At 31.3% G+C, this 23,885-nt stretch overlaps 1 protein-coding gene across 1 annotated transcript; it reads left to right on the top strand.

The window, feature by feature from the left end:
• Window positions 1–1,311: 1,311 nt before the first annotated feature.
• Window positions 1,312–8,910, top strand: LOC129894169 (calmodulin-binding protein 60 A). Its single transcript, XM_055969724.1, has 7 exons — window positions 1,312–1,980; window positions 2,388–2,466; window positions 3,555–3,607; window positions 3,707–4,194; window positions 7,018–7,178; window positions 7,621–7,827; window positions 7,962–8,910. Exons 1-7 carry the CDS (start codon window positions 1,883–1,885, stop codon window positions 8,568–8,570), a joined length of 1,695 nt encoding a protein of 564 aa, XP_055825699.1. The 5' UTR covers window positions 1,312–1,882; the 3' UTR covers window positions 8,571–8,910.
• The last annotated feature ends 14,975 nt before the right edge of the window (window positions 8,911–23,885 follow it).

The raw sequence follows: 23,885 nt of genomic DNA, 5'->3' as shown, positions 1-23,885 counted from the left end.
GAGCTCAAACGAGGCTGAGTATAGAATCATGGCTTCTACTGTGTCAGAGTTAGTATGGTTGCTTGAAATGTTGAAAGAAGTGGAGGCTGAAGTCAAGTTGTCAGTGCAAGTGTATAGTGATAGTAAGGCTGTAATTCAGATTGCAGCAAATCCAGTATACTATGAAAGGACAAAGCACATATAAATAGATTGTCACTTCATTAGAGAAGGTTACAACAAGGTTTGATCAAAGTGAACTATCTGTCAACTCAGGAACAACCTGCAGATGCATTAACCAAAGGATTGTCTAGAGTTCAACATAAACACCTTCTATCCAAGCTAGAAGTTTTGAATATCTTTGCACCTCCCAGCTTGAAGGGGGGTGTTGTGATATAAAAGCTGATAAGAAGATTAGTGTGTTAATAAGAAGTTATTTAAAAGCAGAGGTAGATTAGTCATTTACTGATTAATAGTTAGTTAGATAACAAATTCAGTTTGTATCTAATCACTGCTATATATAAACAGTTAGCTAGTGTAATCACAAGGCTTCAATGTTGATTCCATGAGATTTCAATAGATTTGCTTCTCTTCTTCTTCCTTTTTCTCTCAGAATCGCAGCTTTCTCACTTATGTTCACACTTTCAATTTTTAATTTATTTTAAGAAAATAATCATCCTCTTATAACTTAAAACAAAAAAAATTAGAATTATTTTTATGTTTAATGAAATAATATATGCCCTCAGTCCCATATTTTTTATTATGTTACGATTCTTGCTAGTCAAATTATGTGATTTAGATCAATATTTTACAATATAGTTTTTCATTATATTAATGTGAGAAGAATTGCAGCTTATAGTACTTTTTCATATATATTTTTAATATCTAAATTTAAATTTTAAATTATGAAATTAATTTAATTTAATTTAACTTTAAAAATAAATCAAATTGACTTCCGAGAATCGACTAATCATGACAACTAATTGGAGAACCCCACAAGGATTATACTCCGTTTATTCCAATTTATATGACTCACTTTTTTATAGTGAGTATAAAAAAGAATGACATATTTTTGTATTTGATAACAAAGACTTATTTTATTTTTAATAAAATAATTTATAACTGTACAACTATCTATGAGTTATTTTAGGTCATGAATTATTTTAAAAAAATCTTTTTTAATCTTAAATGCGGTATAAATTAACGAGTCATTACTTGTATTAATTGTTAAAATGGGATATTGAGGTGGAATACTACTTATACTACTACTAACCCACTATTGCAAATATATATTTATGGTTACTGACACATAGCGTCAATATATAAAACACACTATTCTCCATTCTAAGTACGAACTCTGGACCCACGCGTTTTCTAATGGGCCATCAAAACAACCTTCCTCCGCCTTATTCCTCCATAGCCGGTGGCCAATTGTTTTATCCAATTGGTTCCGTTTTACAGTCTTCTATTCTCTCTGTATAGTCTTTTTCACCTCAATCCCAGTAACAAACACTAGCAGAATCGTTGTTTATCCACACAATCTGTCACTCCCTGCCAAAATTGTGGCATAACTCATAGGATCACCAAAAAAAAATCTGACTCTACTTATTCATTTCTCTTTATTATACTATATAATCATACTTATCAATTACCCCTTTTCTCTTTCTTTATATGTGTGTGTATATATATATATAGAGAGAGAGAGAGAGAGGTATCCTGAACTTAGGTCTTAGGTCTTAGGGGTTGAAGAATAGTATTCATTTCTTCATCGATCGGATAATGCATGTTGTTTTTTTTTGTCTTTCAACCACCGATATACCAATCCCAGTATTTCATGGTTATCATCTCATTTTTTGATTTCGCCGCTATCATACATCACCTTTTTGGATTTTTTCTTTAATCTAAAATGTCGATGAAGCGGCAATCACAAGACGATCCTAAGTCTCGACTCGATCCTGGTTCTTCTGAGGATAAACGTCGCCGGAGATTGCCTTCTCTTCAAAGGTTAATATTTGTTAATTGCTTTTTATTTATTTATTGAGATTTTTAGTTTTTCATCAGGAATATTCTGAAACGGTTCAGGGTTTATCTTTTTTAGTCCTTTAATGGACGAAGAAATTTGTTGTGGCGTTACTATTAATGCAGTGGAGGTTTAAATTTCTAAAATGTGATGTGAGTCATCAAGAAGAAAAGATGGGTGTAAGGTTGCTTTTTCTTTGGGGTTCAGCACATCAATGTTGCTAGTTTTAGTAAACTAGACTTGCTGATAATTTTAATCGTCAATAAATGCGGTCTACCAGTACTCATCTATGTATGCATTTAATAAAAGGGAACAAATAGGAAAACATTATCTGCTCTCTCCTGCTGCAATTCTTTATTGTTGACTGTACTTTTGTTATTATTTCATGTAGTGTGATTATGGAAGTAATGAATATGCGTAAAGTGCAACATTTTATGGAGCCAGTTTTGGAGCCACTTATTCGTCGAGTGGTAAGGCTATGTTCATTTCCCTTGAGAGTGTTTTTGCTAATTTTTGTATGAATTTCTATTGTGTGTTTAAAAAATTGTCATCTAGTATTTAATTTTGGTCTTACTGCTTTTCCCAAAATAAAGTCTGTTTGAATTTTGAAATGAACAAGGAACAAGTACTTTTTTTAAAAGAAAATTGGGAATCTGAGGAGTTGCTCACTTGCTCATAAAGATAGCACATTTTGTTACCTTTTAAATTGGTGTTGTTCACTTTCCACTTTCCCTAGTATTGATTCCTACCGGACAATTAGGTTATAACGAAAAGCGGTTAGTACCATTAGAAAGAATTCAGTGGATTGTTTCTACTATGACAATTGGAAGTTGTAGTTCTTAGTTGTTATCCTTATTCGAATTTCTTGCCAATATTAATTACGGAGGCTCATCAACTTTAGGCAGTTATATGGTGCATATGTTTAATACTTCTTTTTTAAAATAAAATTAAAAAAAAAAAGATTAAGGCAAAAAGTTAGAGACCTTATGATAATTTCTGGGAACTAAAGGATACATAAAAACTTTTTAGTAAAGATATCTGTTAGTTTGGCAGTCTTTAGATGCAAAATATTATAAACATGTTGCAAAAAAGGGAGTTTTGAGGAAAATTTTAGTGATTGAGAGAAATTATGCTAATGATTTCAGCTTTTGTAGTATGAATATATAATATCCTACTGCTTACCTAATATACTTCATAACACTTTCTTGATCTCAAAAGAAATGTCCAGCCCAGGTTCCTAATTTAGTTCTAAGATATGGTACCCTCGAAAAAACTGAAATTTCATTCTATATTTTATCATCTAGAAAGTGACATAGGACCTGACCCCCCACCACTTTAAAAAACATGTAACAGAAAGTCAGTTTTTAATAAATATATAATATTTCATCTCCTATCTTCATACGCATTCACAATCAACCAGGGAATCTTATTGGGATGAAGCGAGAACTATTAATTATTGCTTTATTTTAGGATCTATTTTGTCCTTTAGTGGTTTTCGTAAACTTAGATTAATTAAGCTTATCGGGAGATGAATAGCGTTTTTAATTTGAGCTTACAGGTAAAAGAGGAAGTTGAATTGGCTCTCAGGAAGTACATGACCACCATTAAACGGTAGGCAATTGGACTCTATCATTCAAATGCTACATTGGCTTCGTGCTTTCCTTTTATGGCTTGAGTCTTACAATTTTTTTAGTATTTGCACTTTTTTAGGAATTGTGGGAAAGATGTATATGCTTGTGAACTTAGAAGCCTGAAACTGAAGTTTTTAGATCTCATCTCTCCCCCAGTATTTACTGGAACTCGCATAGAAGGAGAGGAATCTAGTTTGAAAGTATCTCTGGTTGATGATCTTACTGGGCAAGTTATCTGTAGTGGTCCTGAATCCTGTGCAAAAGTTGAAATAGTAGTACTCGAGGGAGATTTTGATGGTGATGATGGGGACAATTGGACTGCAGATGAATTTAAGAACAACATTGTGAGAGAAAGGGAAGGAAAGAAACCTCTCCTTACTGGGGATGCATTTTTGTATCTTAAGGAGGGCATTGGCTGGGTGAGTGATATTTCATTTACTGATAACTCAAGCTGGACAAGAAGTCGTAAATTCAGGCTGGGTGCTAGGCTTGTTGATAGCTTTGAAGGGATCAGTGTACGAGAGGCGAAGACAGAATCCTTCATTGTCAGGGATCACCGCGGAGAGTGTGAGTTCCTATTAATCTCTTTCTTTCTACAATGCTATTGGTTGTATTAAATGATGGATTTTTCTTTTCAGAAGTTGTGAACTCTTGTCATTATATTCCATTACATACACTACTTGACTTGAAAGGTGTTAGAATGTGTCCTTTTTCACATCAGCTATCTGCGTTCTGTTGAGAACTCCATAGGTGTACCGAGTTTGACATAAATCTCATTTTTGGAGACTTTTTTTATCGATCTGTAGTGTCTCTCTTTAGGTTTTATCATTTGAGATTCTAATTATTGCTTTGAATCTCAAAGCAATTGACTTTTTGAATAATCAAGACTGGTGTGGAACATGTTGCTCAATATTTTATAATCTTGTGTTGGATTTTGAGAAATATGCTGAAAAAATTGATTTTAACTGGTGGACGATAGCACTAAATATCCTCCATCACCATAACTTAAGTTAATCGAAAATTGTCACTAGAATATGACAGCAATTTGGGGGTATGATCTTGGCACCAAACATGCTTGAAAGTAATTGTTCATATTCCAAAAATCTGTATAGAAGCAAAAATGTGTAGTGTAATATGTGAAACTTCCCATCATTGTTTAGGATTGAGATTGTTTTGAATGCTTGAAGGGAAGAGTGTGGTAGGAATATTTATAGAAAGTGTGTTTAATGTCTTGGGTTGCCTAAAATTAAAAATGGGTCATATAAAATTTGACAGGGGGAGTAAATGATATCGTGTTATGTGTATGAGTTAATACAAATAAACTTACTTACAGAGAATAACATATATAATATACATGCAGATAATGCTGAAATATTGACACAGGGTATATGAGTGAAAAAGAAGTAAAATAGTAGTAAGTTCTTTTAGGAAACTATTTAATTTAGAAGGTATGGTAATGATGTTATTTATTCTTTGTCCGAGTCTTTGAGTTGTGTTTCTTTTATGCTTCATCTTGAGGTTTGGTACCTTGAATGAAGTGCTCAGTGTTACGAGCAATGTCTCATTCTTACTATTGTTTGACATCAACCATCTTTGTTTTGGCCTATTTAAAATATCTACTGCATTTGGTCAAAATCCTTATTCAGTTAATTATACTTCCCGTTATTGAAGTTTGTCTCTGGAAATTGTTAGATTTACGCTCTTTATTGTTCGGTGAGACAGAAGTGATACTGAGTTGCTCAAGTACTAGATTTTGATCTTTCTCCTCATGTAATTCACCTAGAATTAGTTGTTTTAAAGATAGAAAGTTAAGTCAAAGACAAAAACTTTGAGGCAGGAGGTGATCGCTTGTGAGCTTTTTACCGTCTTAATTTTAAACAACAGCCAATCCAGAGTAGGAAAGTTGATATTTTTATACATCAGTTAACGAGAGTGTAAGGGGTCGTTTAGTTTGAATACAAGTTATAATGGGAGAAGTTATGCTGGGATTAGTTATGATGGGATAAGTTATCCTGAGATTATTTTTTATTGATTGTTTAGTTTGTTGTATTCAAAATAATATGCATTGCTTCAATTTTAAGAACAAGTTGTGTGTTTACAAAAATACCCTTCACTTTATTTAATTTTTTTAATATTTTCTTTGCAAGCTTTACTTATTCATTCTTAAAAATAAAGATCTTAAATATTTTTGTGTGTGCATTATCATGATGGTACCATGTGTATTTAAAAATAAATTTTCATCATATATAGCTTAAAAAATAGAACTTCTATCTTAAGTGTATTAAATTAGAAAGAGGATGTATTATTTATATCACTTCATTTAAGCACATATCACTCGTAAATTGTAAAATATTAAAGTTATCTTCAATTAATTGATATATAAAATACAAGCTTTCAAGTGACTAAAATAATGTATAATTAAAAATATGTAATTCAGTTGTAGAGAACTCAAAATTTAATAAACACAAGAATTAGCCAAATAAATTCATAAATAAATATTATATTTATATAGTGTAATTTTTTAATAGAAAAATATGAAGAATTATAATAAAAATAAGAAGTAGTGAAGGTTGTGAATGTTATTATACATGGTATTAAAAATAATGTGAATATACATGAATGTGAAAAATGAGGTATAAAAAGGATTTAAGTGGATATATTTGTCATATTACCTATTTTATCCCGGGATAAGTTATCTCGGGATTACCTATTTTATTCCGGGATAAGTTATCTCGGAATTACTATACCACCCAAGGAAAGGGATAACATATCCCGGTACTAATTATTAATCCCGGGATAAGTTATCCCAAACTTGCCAACCAAACAACTAATTGAGTGACACTCTAATTTTATCCTAGAACTATTTAATGTTATCCTTCACACCAAACGACCCCGAAGTGACTACTGTAGGTATAAGGATATAAACTTGCTACTGAAAGAATCAAGGAGTAGGAAGATAAAAGTTCTCGACTTCTAAAGCCTTAGGCAGAATGAAAAAGGGAAAAATGACAGAAGAAGACACTGAAAGTATTGACGGTTCCATCTTAAAGGAGAATAAAGTCTCTCTCACCTTTTGTATGAGTTAAGCATCTTATTGGAATTTTATTTGGAAGGTGGACTTATTGTAGAACTTTCAATCAAACTGTATAATGAATATGTAACATATTTAGAAACGAAAACCAAATTAGAACTCATATTCACTGAACTTAATGCTTTGATCGGTTTCTTGAGGATTAACTTGATAATGAGCTGTGCATAACTTGGGTGTCGGAGCTAATGGTAGTTGGTTCTGCAAAAATACAATGAATCAGATTGTAGTTAGCAGTCTTCGAATAATTCTCAAGTCTAATATGCGATAGAACGTTATCCAACTTATTGCTTTATTTGCAGTGTACAAGAAGCACCATCCCCCTTCTCTTTCAGATGAGGTATGGAGACTGGAAAAGATTGGCAAAGATGGAGCTTTCCACCGACGTTTGAGCAAGGAAAGAGTCAATACTGTGAAAGATTTTCTGACTCTACTCTACCTAGATCCTACAAGGCTCCGAAATGTGAGTGCATTGCATTTGTCTTACATATACAAATGGACTTAATGGACATGTCGCTTAAAATGATAAAGCTATTTCTTCCTTATTGAATAGTAACAAAGATGACTGTGATAATGATTGGCATATTTTCAAATGTTTGTGATTCTTTATCTGCCTGGTTAATTCATTCACTGGAATCTTTGATGCTTGTTGACACCTTTGTTTTTCTTTGGCTATGCTTGCTAAAAAATTTCCTTCCTTTGATTAACTTGGTGGATTAGCAACTTCTTTGAGCATCCTCTGTATTCCCATAGGAGTTCTATAACAGAGTGTGGCTTGGTTTGGTTACACTGTGTCGACATCGTGATTCAGAAATTTGATAAATCTAGATAAAATATTGATGTTCTCTTGTGTGTTTGATAAGAATGACAAATCTTTTATTTTCTTTTCCTGGGAAATCTTGCAGGTTCTTGGGACAGGTATGTCCACCAAAATGTGGGAAGTCACAGTAGAACATGCTCGAACTTGCTTACTTGACAAGAAAGTGTACTTATACTACCCATCTGTATCTGTTCCAAAAACTGGTGTTGTTTTTAACATTGTTGGACAAGTGATGGGGCTTTTTCCAGACTGCCAGTTTGTTTCTGCTGATAAATTGTCCGAAACTCAAAAGGCATGTATTCATAATAATTAAGAACATTTGTTTATTGCTCTTTTTTTTTCTTCACATATCAATGCTTGTATTGTAGATATTTATACTTGCCATTTTATGGACTGCCCAATGACTTTAATCCTTTTTCTTTTCAGGATGATGCTCGTAATTTGGTGATTTGTGCATTTAGACACTGGGAAGAAGTAGTCTCTTTTGAGGATGAATCCTCTCTTCTGGATTGGGTTATGCAAATTTCCACTGTTCAGTTCCCCTCAAACTCACCCATGGTGGGTAACCCTGAAGCCAGTGACAATGTTTTAGCTTCCCAGAAGGTTAGCAGAAGTGAATATCAGCAACTAAGTGCGTCAACGCCTGATATCATGCCATCTTTCTGTTCAATTGCTGGTTTCAGCAGCTTAGATGATTATGTCTTGCATGGTATAGACAACATGGATGTTAGGTTTGACCAACCGTTAAATTTCCCCGGGCAAGACACCAACTCCTTGATGGCTGATACTGATTCTATTACTCCCCCATCATTTTGTGATGATGATCATCTGCCTTTCTTTGACACCGACTATTCCCTTCCCAGTCCAAGCTTTGCTCCATCACCTGATCTACAATGTGCTGTCAACAGTTTTCTTGCTCATAGTAGTACAATTGTTCCTCTGGATAAAGCTCAAAGGAGATGGAAGATGCTATTTAGTGTTCTCAGATGGTTCTCTGTAAGGAGGATCGTGAACAAAAGAACCATCACATCTTGAAGAGAGATGTTCTGCTTATGCTGAGGTAAAAGAATCTATAGGAAATTGCTGCCCGATGCAAAATTGTGTGCAGTAGTAGAGTCAGTAGAATTTCTGTGGATATGTAAAATTGTTCAGTTAGCGCCAATCATGCTTTACAGTTTTCATTTTTAAAATTTTTGGATCAGAATTTGAGTCTTGTGAGTGGTATAAAGTCCTTGGTACCAATCTGATGAAAAGTTTGTACATATTAGGTCGATGTGTGTAGGTACAGCAGCAACCTTTGCTGCATTATTTATTTTGTGCATGTGTATATTTCCAATTATATCTTGTGTTAAATTTTGAATGGTTACCATTATAATATGGTATTGCTAATGAACTTAAGCTACATTGATTATAGGCGAAACCCATCGGTGACCCCCTAAAGTTGGCACCAACTTTCACTTAGACACCTCAACTAGGCTTTGTTCATTTTAGACACCTCAAGTAAGACTTCGATGTGTCATTGATGTATACTTTAGGTAGTTCTGTCTTAGATTTCATAATATTATCTATTGTGAAGCAAATGAAAAAAGTAGTCTTGTGAGAAACTGGAACTTATTTGCATGATGAGCCTGGATCTAGACCAAAACATTGTATGCCTGATTTATGTAAAATCCAACATTATAGTTAATCAACTAGTGTTTATTGCATGTGGTATGCAGTCAACATATATTTCTTCTGGTATACATGATTGTTTCTCAAGTACACTAGTTAGGATTGACGAGTGAATCTTTTATAAGAATCTATGTGTTTTATCTATTTATGTGCAAAACATATACACAGGATCATATCATCCATCATGAACTGAGGGAAAAGTGTGTGTTTAATAATCTGTTTTCTGGACTTATTTGAAGCCCATTACGGTGAGAATTTATTTATTTTCACTTGCAGTATATATTCAATGACTGATATAGATATAACAACCTTGCAACTTATTCTATTAAAAAAGAAAACTGATGAAGTACTTGTATTTTTTTCATCAAGTTGAAACATACGCCAAAAATATAGCAAACAGTTTCTGTACCCATTGTTTAGGATTTAAGATACCTAAACAACAATCATCACACCAAAGAATTAAAAATGCATATAACTACAAATCTACAATATTGCATCCTGTCTTTTATGTTTACAGAGAAAGAATTAAAGATTACATTTTCTCATTCACAATTAGTTGAAGTGATGACGGATCATCAAGCTGCCACAAATCATTAGGAATATTAACAGTAACGTATTTTAGTATTCCATTTATCATTTCCCAGAAATCATTGCTTCCAATTATATCATCAGCTACTTTCTCTTGCACTTGCTCAATTTGACAATCTTCTTTAAAGGTAGTACTCTCCCATGTTGTATTTTGCTTCTCCACGGTACTGTTCTCCAATATTTCGTCATTCATCTGGTTACTTCCTCTCAAATCATATTCCCTAGTTGTTGAATTATCAACCTCAGCTTGTTGATTGTCTATTGATGAAATCCTCTGGAGTCTCTTGATGTGTTGTGCAGTAGGCATCACGTACATGCAACATACCTTCGATTATTCCCACGTGTTCATCCATATTAAAAGTGACCGTATCATCTCTCTTTTTTTTTTTTTTTTGTATGCTTCTTTATACGGCACACTGCAAAATCTTGCTTTGGAATGTTGTTTTCAGTGAAGAAATCACCCCCACGAAATATTCTCTATTTTTCTTTTGTTTTTTACTACGAATTTGATATTTATAGTTTCTTCTAAAGCCCACTATGGATCGATTCTTGATGGGGCTAACACGAGTTTGGCTTTTCCAAGTTCCACCGGCGCAGGTACGACAATGTCTTTCATTTAATTCCTTCCGCTTCCTCAACGGAGTAATAAATTAGCCTATTTTCATCGCCCATGGAGTTTGATCTCCATAGATTTCAGCAAACTTAATAGGACATTGCAACAAATTCGCTCTTAAAGAACTTTTTGAGAAAGTTGATCAATTCCACTTCAGTAGGGTGGAATCGAACACCGAGAATTGACGACATGATGGTTATTGATTCTTTTTTACTAACAACAAGAAAAGGTTGGGAAGAAAATTCACAGTGAAAACACAAAGACAGAGAATTGTAAAGAAGCTGAGGAAGTAGGGAGTATATAATGCTGAGGTTCTTTATTTATAGATGTTAGGTTTCTAAGAATAGTTACCGAGTACTAATTTTTTAGAAAGAATGGAATTATAGGAAAGAAACTTGTTCAATATCAAATTCTAATAATTTTGCAAAGATCTTAGGTTTCTAAAAATATTTCCCGAGGAGTACTAATATTTTACAAAGAATGGAGTTGTAGGAAATTTGTTCACTATCAAGAAAATGCCAAAATTTTATTTTTTTCCTTTGGCCCTAAGTTATTTCTATAATTTTAAACATTTTTCCTAATAAGAAAAGGAAAATTAATTTGCTTTCCTTTTTTTTTTCATTTGAACTTTTTTTACTTCAACTACGGAATAGGTTTTTCAAGTTGAAAATTTTAATTTAACAAAATAAGAAAAGGAAATAAAGAATTACCCAATAACAATGGCAATGGAGTAATAAATTAGAATACAACAATATGAAACAAATGGTTGATTTCATTTGATATGGTAAACTGCAAAATCTTGCTTTGGAATATTGTTTTCGGTGAAGAAATCATCCCCACAAAATATTCTCTCATCAACAATATAATTTAGTAGTATTATTACAACTATTTTCTTTTGTTTTGTACTACGACTTTAATATTTATAATTTCTTCTGAAGCGCATTATGGATCTCTTATGATTCTTGATGGGATTAATATTAGTTTGGCCTTTCCAAGTCCTACCGGCGCAAGTACAACAATGCCTTTCATTTAATTTGATTCCTTCCACTTTCACAACGGAGTAATAAAGTAGCCTATTTTCTCTTTTGCTTTGAAAATTGCCATAGATTTCAACAAACTTGATAGAACATCGCAACAATTCGTCCTTTAAGAACTTTTTGAAAAAGTTGATCAATTCCACTTTAGTAGAGTGAAATCGAACACCAAAAATCGACGACATGATAGTTATTAATTTTTTTACTAACAAGAATCACAAGAGAAATTGACTCATTGTGAATGTACACTGAGAGAAGAAATGTTATATGCTTGTTGATGCGCTACACTGCAAAATCTTGCTTTAAAAATGTTGTTTTTTTGCTCGCATTCTAGAATACGAGGCCTAAGCCAAATTAAAAAAAAAGAGATCTTATATTTATTTAATATTCTTTTAATATATATTATCTTCATAATTTCTTAAAATACATGATAGACAATTATAATTTTAAAAATAATAATTAAATACATAGTATAATACTTCTTGTAATAATTCGTAAGACTAGAATATGCATATATAAATTATTGTACATTATATAACACCACAAATGTTTATATTTTAGGTAAGTAATTATTGATTATATTTTTGAATTTTTTTTCAATTGAGTCAATTGTTAGATAAACTATCAAAATTATTTTACAATGATAATGTAATTCAACCACGTCAATTAGGAACAAATCACTGTTCTCCCCTGAGTTTCTGAATTTCTTCCGAAAAGAAATTCAAAATTTTCAAATTTCTTCCCATTTTTTTAAGAATAAAATATCTTTTTCCATATATAATCTTAACTCAAATACATATACACTTTATCAGTATATGAACTTTTAGTGAGATACAAGTGTTTACTAATAAGGTTCCAAATTTTAAGTCTTTTCACGAAAGAAAATGCAAAAAAATATATTTTTTTCCCTTTGGCCGTAAGTTATTTCAATAATTTTAACATTTTTTCGTAAATAACCACAATAATAAACTTAATTAAACTCTTTAGCTATAGTTTGCATATTTACAGGTTGTAGTTATAGTTTAAACTGTCTCATTTGTATAATTCGCGGGTTTGTATAATTCGCTAATAATTGAATTATTTTTGTATAAACTCAAAATAAATAATTTATACAAACACAAACATCTGAGCTTAAAATAGTTATACAATAATTTTGAATTATACAAACGTGTATATTCTACAAACTCGAATCGTAGTTAATATCAAATATTAGTGGCGAATTGTAAATTAGCTAAAATATAATTATATTAACTAATTAACTAGTATATATTTGCTTATTTAAGTAATTTTTCTAAATTAATTTGCTTTCTTTTTTTCCCATTTGAACTTTTTTTACTTTAACTACGGAGTAAGTTTTTTCAATTTGAAAATTTTAATTTAACAAAATAAGAAAAGGAAATATGGAATTACCCAATAAATATGGCAATGGAGTAATTAAATTAGAATACAACAAGATGAAACAAATGTTTGATTTAGAATATATATATTATTTGTTCTTTAATTTTTTTCATTTGGTGATTTATTTTTCAGGTAATTTCAAAAAATTATATTCAAATTAATAAAAGTTATATGAAGCACCACATGCCAAAAACGGAAGCAGAACTTTTAATAAAATAGATTAAAGTGACGATTTCAACAAGTTTGAAGGTCTAGGAATACAAAATCTCAGCCAAAAATATCGTATTCGTGTAACTCATATTTTATAGTTAACAAAAATACTTAACAAACTTATTTGAAAAAATGTTGCCAGAAAAGCGGGTTGCGTATCGGTCGGTTCAGTTTGGTTTTGAAGTTTATCGGTTTGACTTATCGGTTAGGTCGGTTCAGTTTGGTTTTGAAGTTTATTGGTTTGACTTATCAATTATCAATTTATAGACATGTCAAACCGTTATAGAACCATTAAGATATTGATTTATCTGTTATCGGTTACCGGTTATTGATCATTATTGGTTCGCTTATCGGTTTAACCGTTAAGATTTGATACCAAAAAAAAACCATTGAAAATTATTTAGAAACAAGGTGACAAACCAAATGATCCATGCACATTAGTTGATAAATTGTATTTTGTTCAAAAACAAATGTAAAACATTGTATAATAACCAAGAGTTTGAGACAACAAGAAATAAAAGTATGAAAACTAAACCGTAAATGAAGGACTTTATATACCGAATGGTAATAAATATAAATTATTAAATTACTATCGGATTATCGGTTAATCCGTTAAAAAAAACCTTAAACCATTAAAAAACGATAACCCGATAACAAAAAAATTAAAACCATTACCAAAACCGCTAAATTAATAACCCATTATCAATAAATCAATAACTTTTTTTAATTCGGTTTATTGATTTCGGTTTGATTTTGAACGGTTTTGATTCCTATCTTCAAGAGCATGAAATCAAACACCCTTTACACGTATTCTCCACCGGAGTTCAGATCTCAACCTCTTGATCTGGAGAAGCCTATTTCACTATATTGCCAACAAATCCAAACAAAGGACGAACTATTAAGCATCTGTTAGAGTAATTATTAAAGAAGAAAAAGGGAGAGATGGAGGTTTTGTCATTGCTTCAAAAAATTATTTGAGTCTCAAACTCTCAATAATTCTTTGGAACCACAAGCTTCATTCCGACTTCAGTTTATATTTTATTTTAACCCATTTGCAATGCTTAAACTTCAAATTAATTAGTATCGATTTTATATACATTCGAGGCCCAGTCATTTCAGTTCTCAAACAACTTCTGCTACCCTACGAAAAACTTATTTTCTCTGAAAATTTTTGCTAATCACTTCACTTTTTATAAACATTTTTGGAAGGAAAAAAATAAACTTGGCCAAACATGTTAATTAATAGTTCTGTAAGAAGTGATTTAGACAGCGGGTGAAAAAGGTCAAAAATCTTTTTAAAAAATAGATAAATGTATAACAGCCATGTGACATCACCGGACCTATGTTTCACATAATTGTCTGTGCTTGACACGGTTAAAAGAATTAAATAGTTATGTTAAAATTTCTATAAACGAATATGTGTAATCCGACATGTATACATGATTTTACCAATATTTTCAAGTTCCTTTTCAATTCTTATGTAATATTTTTGACATAAAGAAATATTCAATGATGGAACGAATTTAGGTGAGTTATTGAAATTAATATGAGACAACTTATCTAAACTTATTTAGATCAGTAAATGTGAAATTGAATGGGGAAAACATTGAGAAAACTAATGACAAAAAAAAAAGATCATAAAGTATTTTTTTGGGGAATGTAAATGTAAGGTGACGCATGCTTTCCTTTCTTTTTGTAAAATAATAAAGCTTTCTTCGTTAACATTATATATTTTTTACTATAAACTATTCACACATTTTATAAAGTATTCATTCCTTAATTCAGAACCGTCTCAACAAGATTTGGAGCATAAAGTCAAAATTTATTTAGAAATCCTAATTTTTTTTAGGTGACATATATAAATTGAATGACAATAACAACAATAATATATCCTGTGTAATCCTTTAAATGAAGTTTGTGGAGGGTAGAATGTATACATACATTATGAAGTAAGAAGGTAAACAATACAAATTTTCAATCAAAAAATATTTAGAATGATAAAATCTGGCTCAAGAATTTAATAAATTGATATAGCGACATCCAAATAGTATTGCGCTAAATCTGATAAGTTGATATAATGATATTGAAATAGTGTTGTATTGTGTTGCTTCAATATAATGATAACTTGTTGCAATGCTTGAAATTCAAGAAGACTTCAAAGAGCGGATTTGATCTTTTTGAAAACAGACAACAATAGATTTTGCATAATGCAAAAGGTTTAACTTTTGGGAGGCTTCAGAATATTCAATAATAAGAGAATGATGGTCTTCCGCATCCGCGGCGAAAACAACTAAGAGTCAGTCGACTCTTTGGAGTTTAAGAAGGTTTAAATAAGTGTCTTGCTCGAGACGGTAAGCACCCCTCACTCCAACCCTAAAATTGTGAGTTTGAATCATCAAGGGAGCAAAAAGGGTGAGAGCTAAGAAAAAAAGGGAAAGATAAGAAAGGGAATATAGGAATAATGTTACGGGATCATGTTAGGTTAGTAATCAGAATATAAATAAGACAACAAAATAGAAAGCCACGTAAGATTGGATACTACAATTATCTAAAAAATATTCAATTTCTCAAATTAGAGGTCCCAAAAAATTGAGGTTCCAAGCCATTATTTTAGTGACCTTATGATTGAGACGGCTCTGTCCCTTGTATGAAGACTTTTTCATCTGGCCTTTTCTTATTGAAACTCCAAAACATGGAGCCTCTATACCTTTCTTTCTTTTTTCTGTTCACTCTCAATTCAAAACATGGAGCCCATCAATGAGAGAGTAACCATGTATGCTTCTTACAAGAACATCAGTTTTTTTTTGTTTTTTGTTTTTAAAAAAGGAAAAATAAAGAGATAGAATCCAAGGAAAGTTGAAAGAATAAAGTCAGTCCAGCAAATATCGACAGGCTTTGTACTTTGTATGTAGCGTTTGGTTGTGTAATTTTTTTTTTCCTTTCATTCTTTTAATTTTTTTCTTGATTTTTCTATAAGAGGAAAGCCAAATAATTGTAAAAATAGATGGGAAAATTTACAAAACAACAACATTTTAGTATTTAATAGGTGCCTTTAGCTACACTTTCAATATTTATTAAAAATAGCTATATTTTATTTGCGATAGGGTTGATTTATGTTTTTTTTTCTTTGATTTAACTTAATAGAATACAATTAAGAAATAATAAATTAGAGAAAATTATGAGAGAGAATATTTCAAATTAGGTAAGTAGTACTGAAAATATATCTGTATTTACGTTACACATTAGGAGACAAAAATAGGATATTAATTCTCTTGTCTTCCTCATCTTTCATTAGCGACTTTGAATTTTTCAGTGATGATCCTCCTTCTTCGTAGAAGGCAAGATGATTGATTAAAGTTTTTACTGAGAAAAAGGAAATCGATATAGTGAAGAAGATTTTGAATACAAAATTGGAACTGTAGGAGATAATTGACCGCGAAAACTCGTTGAAATACATAACATGGCCAATTTCAATTTGTTTTGAACACCAAAAAATGAAAGTTCTATTTCGAATTCAAAGTGTTTTGGATACAACAGTTCAAAGTTTAATTTTATTCTCAGTAGATTTTGATTTTGATTATGCTAATCTGTTTTGAATTTATATGCTTATCTGTTTGTACGCTTTTTTATACATAGTTATATGCTTATCTATCTCGAATACACATTTGCACCTAAAATACAATTTAGAAGATGGATACAAATCGTATATTTAATCTAAAACATTTTGTAATTTGGTTGGGATACATGCAATTAAGTTTCGAAATACAATTTTTACTTTGTAATCTGTTTGGGATACAAACTGTGAATGGTAAACCTTTTTTTTATTTTTTTTGTATGTTATATATTTGAAATATAAAATTATTTTTGAATACAATTAGTTCTTTCGGAAACAGCCCTCCTACATTGGTAGGAGTCAGGTCTGCGTACACTCTACCCTCCCCAGGCCCCACGATGTGGGATTTCACTGGGTTGTTGTTGTTGTTGTATAAAGTAAATAATGAATATATTTTTTTCTCATTAAATACAATGTGTTTGTAATACAATTTTTTTTGAATCTTACTATGATTCTAAATTTGTATGTTTGGATAATTGGAATGCAATTTTTTTTTTGGAATACAATTTAATTATGGGGGTCATTATTTTTTTGATCATGCTAAAATCCGATAAAACCAGCCACTGATTGATGGTTTCATAATGTCTTGGTCTTTTTATTTTTTATAGTTCTCAACTTGTTGATTTTCTTGAATTCTTGAATTTCATCCATTAAATTTGATGTGTTGCGCAGTAGCCATGATGTCAATGCAGCTTACTTTTGATTATAGCAGCCCGTTCCTCCATGTTATAAGTGATTGCATCATTTTTCACCTTTTATTTTATATGTTTCTTGATTTGGTACACTGCAAAATTTTGTTTTAGAAATATTGATTTCTGTTTGTATTTTAGAATAGGAGGTCTAAAGCTAAATTTTAAAAAAAGACATCTTATGTTTATTTAATATTTTTTTAATATATTTTATCCTCATAATTTCTTAAAATGCATGATAGTTAATTATAATTTTAAAAATAATAATTCAATAGACAGTATAATATTTCTTGTAATAATTCGTGAGACAAGAATATGCATATATAAATTATTATACATTACATAACACCACAAATGTTTATATTTTAGGTAAGTTATGATTGATTATAGTTTTGAAAACTTTTTCAATTAAGTCAATTGTTACATAAACTATCAAATTATTTTAAAAGAAGAAGGTTTTAAGGAAAGTTTGTACATAATTATTTTAAAAATTATTATAAATAGAGTAATAATAATTTGTTTAAAAATTATAATTTTTAAAATTTTACCTTTAATTTTTTTTATTCTCAAATATTTTCTCATCTTTTACTCTATACTTGAAAATTAATTATGGAGATGGCTCCCCTTTTCTTTTTAGTTTTTGTGTGTGTGAGCACAACCTGTGTTATTGAAAATTGGTAATAGTGTTCTCCCTGTGTTTGCCAATAAGCTTTCATGCTCACTTGATTGGTTAGAATAACTAGATTTCGCATATTTTACTAGTATGGGAAACAATGTGCAACATTTAAATATTATAGGGGTTCATAAGTTTCTTCTATAAAATGAAGGGGGGAAAAATGACAACGATTTGTTTCCACCCAAAGGACAAGTGTCAAGGCCCAATATGGAGATAATACCTTCTATTATCTGGACTTTCTTGGGTTGAGTTGGAGATTTGGATTGTATGTATTAAGTTGTGATGGACTGGCATTGGCCCAACTTCCATTAGTCCCTCTATCATTTATTACAAATATATATACCTTCCCTTCTATTCCTTGATAGGGCTGTACATGGCAAATCGATAAACTGCACCAAATCGATAAACCAAATCAAATCAAAAAAAAACCCGACTAGTGGTTTGGTTTGACTTGGTTTGGTGTTTGAAAAAAAAACGCAATCATTATAGGGTTGGTTTGGTTTTAACTAAAAAAAGTCAAACCAAACACAAACCGACTTGATTATAGATATACACTTTTAAATTATGTTAAACATAAAAAAAATTATTAAAATGTAATTTATAAATATTTTTTAAAAATTTTTCATAATTTTTGTTTTCTTTCTTACATTTAGATTTGGACTTGAGAAGCTCATCTAAATAATATACAAAAAAATCCATCTTATAAAGTTATATTATAAAGTTAAAACTTCAAACAGTGTTCTGCCTCCATCTTATATGTTGATATTTTGTATTAGAACTCTTTTTAAGAAGCACTGCTCTATGCTTTTTATTAGATACTATAAAAAAACTCGAGAAACCCGAAAAAACCCGAGAAAAATTGATATCGAAAAACCCAAATTTTATTGGTTTGATTTGGTTTATAGATTTAATAACCCGACACAAATGGTTTGATTTAGTTTGTAAAAAAATCCGAACCAATCCGATCCATGTACACCCCTATTCCTTGATGTTTCTCGGGATTCAATCCCTTGACAAAAAAACGAATCCTCTCAGCTTTATCTTGAAGCTGAAAAATCTCGAACTCAAATCCATGCTAGTATGTACTATGCTCAACTTGTGAAGTCTTTGTAGCAATTCAGAATAAACTCGTAGGCATCGTTTCTCTCAAAACGCTGGAATACTGGAGGCTTCAGGTTCAAAAACTTGGTCAGCATCCCATGCTTAGTGCCAGTCATCACTGGGTTCAGAACTGAACGAAAAGAGGCATCACTGCTTAATGCTTCATCCATCTGAGGGACTGTAGTAACCACGTGAAGAGCAACTGGAGCTTGAATAACTGGCACTGTGGGAATGGCTTTAGACCCGACCAGCCTACTCAGAAATGTCATGATTTGTTGAGTTATAGTTGAGTCCAAAGGGGGAAATTTCTGCATCCTCAGCCTCTGCATTCTCCTCATGCTCAACATCGTCCTCAACCCCTATCTCCACATTCTCTTATACTTCAGCCTAGAGTGCATGAGATACCTTTTCTTGCTAGACATTCCCAGCTTAAGCTTCACCCCTAGCGGGTGTTTTCCTTCCTCGGCCTCGTCCTCTTCTCCTACCCCTGCCTCACCACGTTCCCTCACTGCTGACTCTTCTTTGGCTCATTAATGGAAGCTACGAGTCAGAAATTATTGTATCGCGTGTTAACCATCTGCAGACAAGAGAATGAAAAGGGTTAGATACCAATTGAAATCAAGTTATAGCACAAAGAGAGAAAAAGATAGAGAGATTTCCTAAAGTCCTACAGCCTCTTGAAGAAAAGTGCAGAGCTCTCCGTACCATCTGCAATACTCTACTAGACTCGTTTTGGTTCAACGAAATCAACAAACCTAGAGCTCTAATACCAATTTTGTCACGATCAAAATTGAACCGTGAGTGGCACTCACACTAATCCTCTGTTGTAAGGACCAATAATATACCCCAACTAACAATCTAACAAAGAATAGACATTTAAAAGATGTGGAAACAATTTTTATAAAAGCTTTAGACAGAGCTCCTATAAACTTAGGAAATGAATCAAACAATCATAAAACAGTCAATGCGGAAATTAACACCCTTAGAACCTGAAAATCGTTGTACCAAGATTATTAAGTAACAAATCTAAGAATAAAGAAATGCAACCCCAAAAATAATAAATACAATAAGCAAAGTCTAGGAATAGTCTCAGTCCAAAAGAAAAAGACTAAGACAATCGTTGTACCAAGATTATTAAGTAACAAATCTAAGAATAAAGAAATGCAACCCCGAATATAATAAATACAATAAGCAAAGTCTAGGAATAGTCTCAGTCCAAAAGAAAAAGACTAAGACTAAGAAGAATCCACGGTAGACTAAAAGAGTTGGCTCATCCTTGAATTCTATAGTTACTAATCTCCTAACTGAGGTTTGTCAGTAGCCACCTGAAGATACCATATACTCAATAAAGAAAGAGCAAGTGCAGTATCAGTACACATAATCAACGGTATACTGATAGGATCACACGACAAGTCTAGTAAGTAAAACATACACAAGTAACCACAACATAATAAAGACAAGCATATACAGAAATACATTACCAATTATCATTTCATGAGCAATATACAGTTTCACAGTATCAATCTCAAATACGATAGTCAACAATAGTCCTCTCATGGAACCATACCCAAACTGTTAGTCTGTACCAGTGTGGTACCCGATCCAATATATGTTGGTGTGACACCCGATCTAATATGTACCAGTGTGGTACCTGATCCAACAATCACAATCACAGTCAACAATGAATGATTCTCAACTTGCACAATCAAGTAACAAGTTCGCTGCATACAATTGATCAGAGATAATCATTTCATTAGGTTCATTATATCTTTCTCTAGTCACATACATGCACGCAATACTATTAATTGTAGTTAACAGGCACATATAACACAAATGGGGAATAAAATTATCACCTACCTCAAAACCAAGCCTTGGGAACTCTAAAGAATTGAAGCTTTCCCTTTTCGAAGTCTCTTGACTTGTTCTTGGTCTAAAAATAATAAAAAATACAAAGAATCAATGAACAATGACGTACAATACTCGAATTATAACAAAATCCTAATCCTTGGTCACTTTCATGATCATCTCCCCAAATTAGGGCCTTTTCACCATTAAATCAGGCTAAAACCTTCCCCTAAAAGCATTCACATAGATTCTAAAGTCTAGGAATCAAAATACAAGTTAGAGGAATGATTAACTTACCTTGGATGAAGAAACAAGTGGAAAACTGAAGGAAAATCGCCCTAGGTCGCTTCTGGTCTCTCAAGAACGAAGTGGAGAAGCAAAAATAATTTTGGGATCTTTTTGACTTAAGTCCGCGACTGTCCCGCCATGACTCTACTTACCCCGCCATAACGGGAATAATATCTTCGTGACATGTTGCATGGAGACAAAAATTTAGGATTTGCATCTCAAACCTCCATTTCGCAACACACCCTCAATCCTTTACGTTCCAAAATACTTCTTTCACGCCAAGACCAATTACAGCCATTCTACTAGCCCGAATTTGATTTCGCAAAGCCATAGAGGTTCCTTAACATTTGGCTATCAACTCAAAAAATCGAATTCATAATCAAATTCCCCATCCATTACCGGATTACCCCAGACCTCATTTGACTCAGATTTCGTCCAAGTCTGGCAAGGCTCAAATTTTCAAGTTACTACTCAAAAGTATTCTGGCTCAAATTCTTTCCCCATTGGCTTATCCATAACGACGGGAGCAAGTCATTACACTTCTTTAGGACTATTAGATATTTCTTCCTCCGTCATATTATATGACATTATTTAATTGTGTACGTAGTTATAAATTATTTTCTTAAAAAGGATTAATTCTAAAATTAAATAAAAGTGCAATTTTAAAGTTAAATTATTTCTAATTATAGATAACATTCATTTTGGGATATACTAAGAATCATTTTGGAACATAATAAAAAAAAGTATGTCATATAATTTGAGATAAATTGAATATTTATTAATTACTAAATTTAATTGAAACTTTAAGTTTAGATATTTATTTGTATTAAATATAAAATAAGATTTCAAAGAAATTTCTACCCAAAAAATTAGAAGAAAAGATTCTGTGCAATTAAACATATATCATTGTATTTTCTCTTCCCTCCCAAGTAGATTATTGGGAGGGTTTGGCCTATGTTTTTTTTTTTTTTTAATAACTTAATTTCTTTCATGATTTATAGGTTAATCGGGAGAACTAACTTGGACATGACACTTTTGATTAGGATTTTCACACATTCTCTATCAAAATACAAAAACTTAGAAAAATTAAAGATAAAAAATAAATTTAATTTAAGTAAAAATCGATAAATAAGTGTTATTTTTACTTTGAATATAGCATTTCCTTTAGGAAAAATTATGTGGATAAGCAAATATATACTAGTTAATTAGCTAACATAGTTATAGTTTGGATTAATTATGGCTCGCGGCAAACATCTAACTGTAATTACAATTTGAATTTTGTACAATTTGCGAGATTATACAGTTGAGTTTTGTATAATTCACGCGATTTATACAAACGTTGTGCGCAAATCGAATTATATAGCAAAATATATAAACGTTGTGCATGAATTGTATATAGTAAAATATACAAACGTTATATAAAAACTGTAAATTGTATAGCGAATTATACAAACATATAAAATATTGCATCAATAATACAAACGTTATTATAACTATAGTTACGAATTATAAATAGCAAACTATAGCTATGGAGCATAATTAAGATATTTTTGAGTGGTTATATGCGAAAATTCCCCTTCCCTTTATTATTTGGACATTTGGTTCATCTAAGCCCATCAACTTTTCAACTCCATCTCCATCTTTTCTTCTTCGACTATTTTCTTCTTTTCTCGACTCTCCCTATTGATTAGGGTGTGCATCGATCGGTTCAATTCGATTTTATGTAATATTAGTTCAATTTATCGATTTTTAATTTTTTAATATCCGAAACCAATAAAAAACCAATAAGATATTTTTATCGTTTTATGAGTTTTTGATCGTTAACGGTTCGATTTTTAATTTACCCAATAAAATAATGCTCATAAAATAAATATATGACTTCTCACTTCTCTAACAATTTGGCGCGATACAGTGAAACAAGCAAATCAACTGTAAGCCTGTAAATGTTTTGATATAGTGAAACAAAAAATATAATCAGAAATTGCATCAATATTAATAGATATAGTACGAAGGCTACAATTACATGTTACAACCAAAACATAATATGAAATTTCTGATGTTAATCAAATTACAGACGTTTATAAATTTGCAAAAAGCTACAATTGCAAATTAAAACTGAAACTAAATCAAGCAATCCAACAAGACAATCTTGAACAATTCTTAGTTCTTACTTTAATCTTTAGGTTTTGAGTAAAGACTAAAGTGACATAGTGTGAAGTAGAAGTATTGTGAAAACTGTAGCGTACTCATATAGTGTCTAGTTATGTTAAATTATTACTAATATTTAATATTTATGAAGGATAAAGTAGTACATTACTACCATCTTAATGGGTTATCGGTTTACCCAATAACCCAATACTAAAAATTGATAACCTGATAATTTGTTTTTATAAAACCATTAAAAACCCGAAAATCCAATAACCTAATAACAATAACCCAATAATATTTTTTTCGATTTGATTTATTAGTCGGTTCGATTTTTGCAAACCTCTACTATTGATGACAATGTATAAATAATACTTAGGTCATTTAACTCAATAATTAAATTTAATAAAACATTAATAAAGTGATTTATTAACAAATATACAATATAAAAAAGTAAAGACAAGGCCATCCCCAACTCA

The sequence above is a fragment of the Solanum dulcamara genome, chromosome 7 (assembly GCF_947179165.1).
Source record: "Solanum dulcamara chromosome 7, daSolDulc1.2, whole genome shotgun sequence".
Classification (NCBI taxonomy): Eukaryota; Viridiplantae; Streptophyta; class Magnoliopsida; order Solanales; family Solanaceae; genus Solanum; species Solanum dulcamara.
The sequence above is the reverse complement of the archived record's forward strand: the minus strand, read 5'-3'. Positions and strand labels throughout refer to the sequence as shown.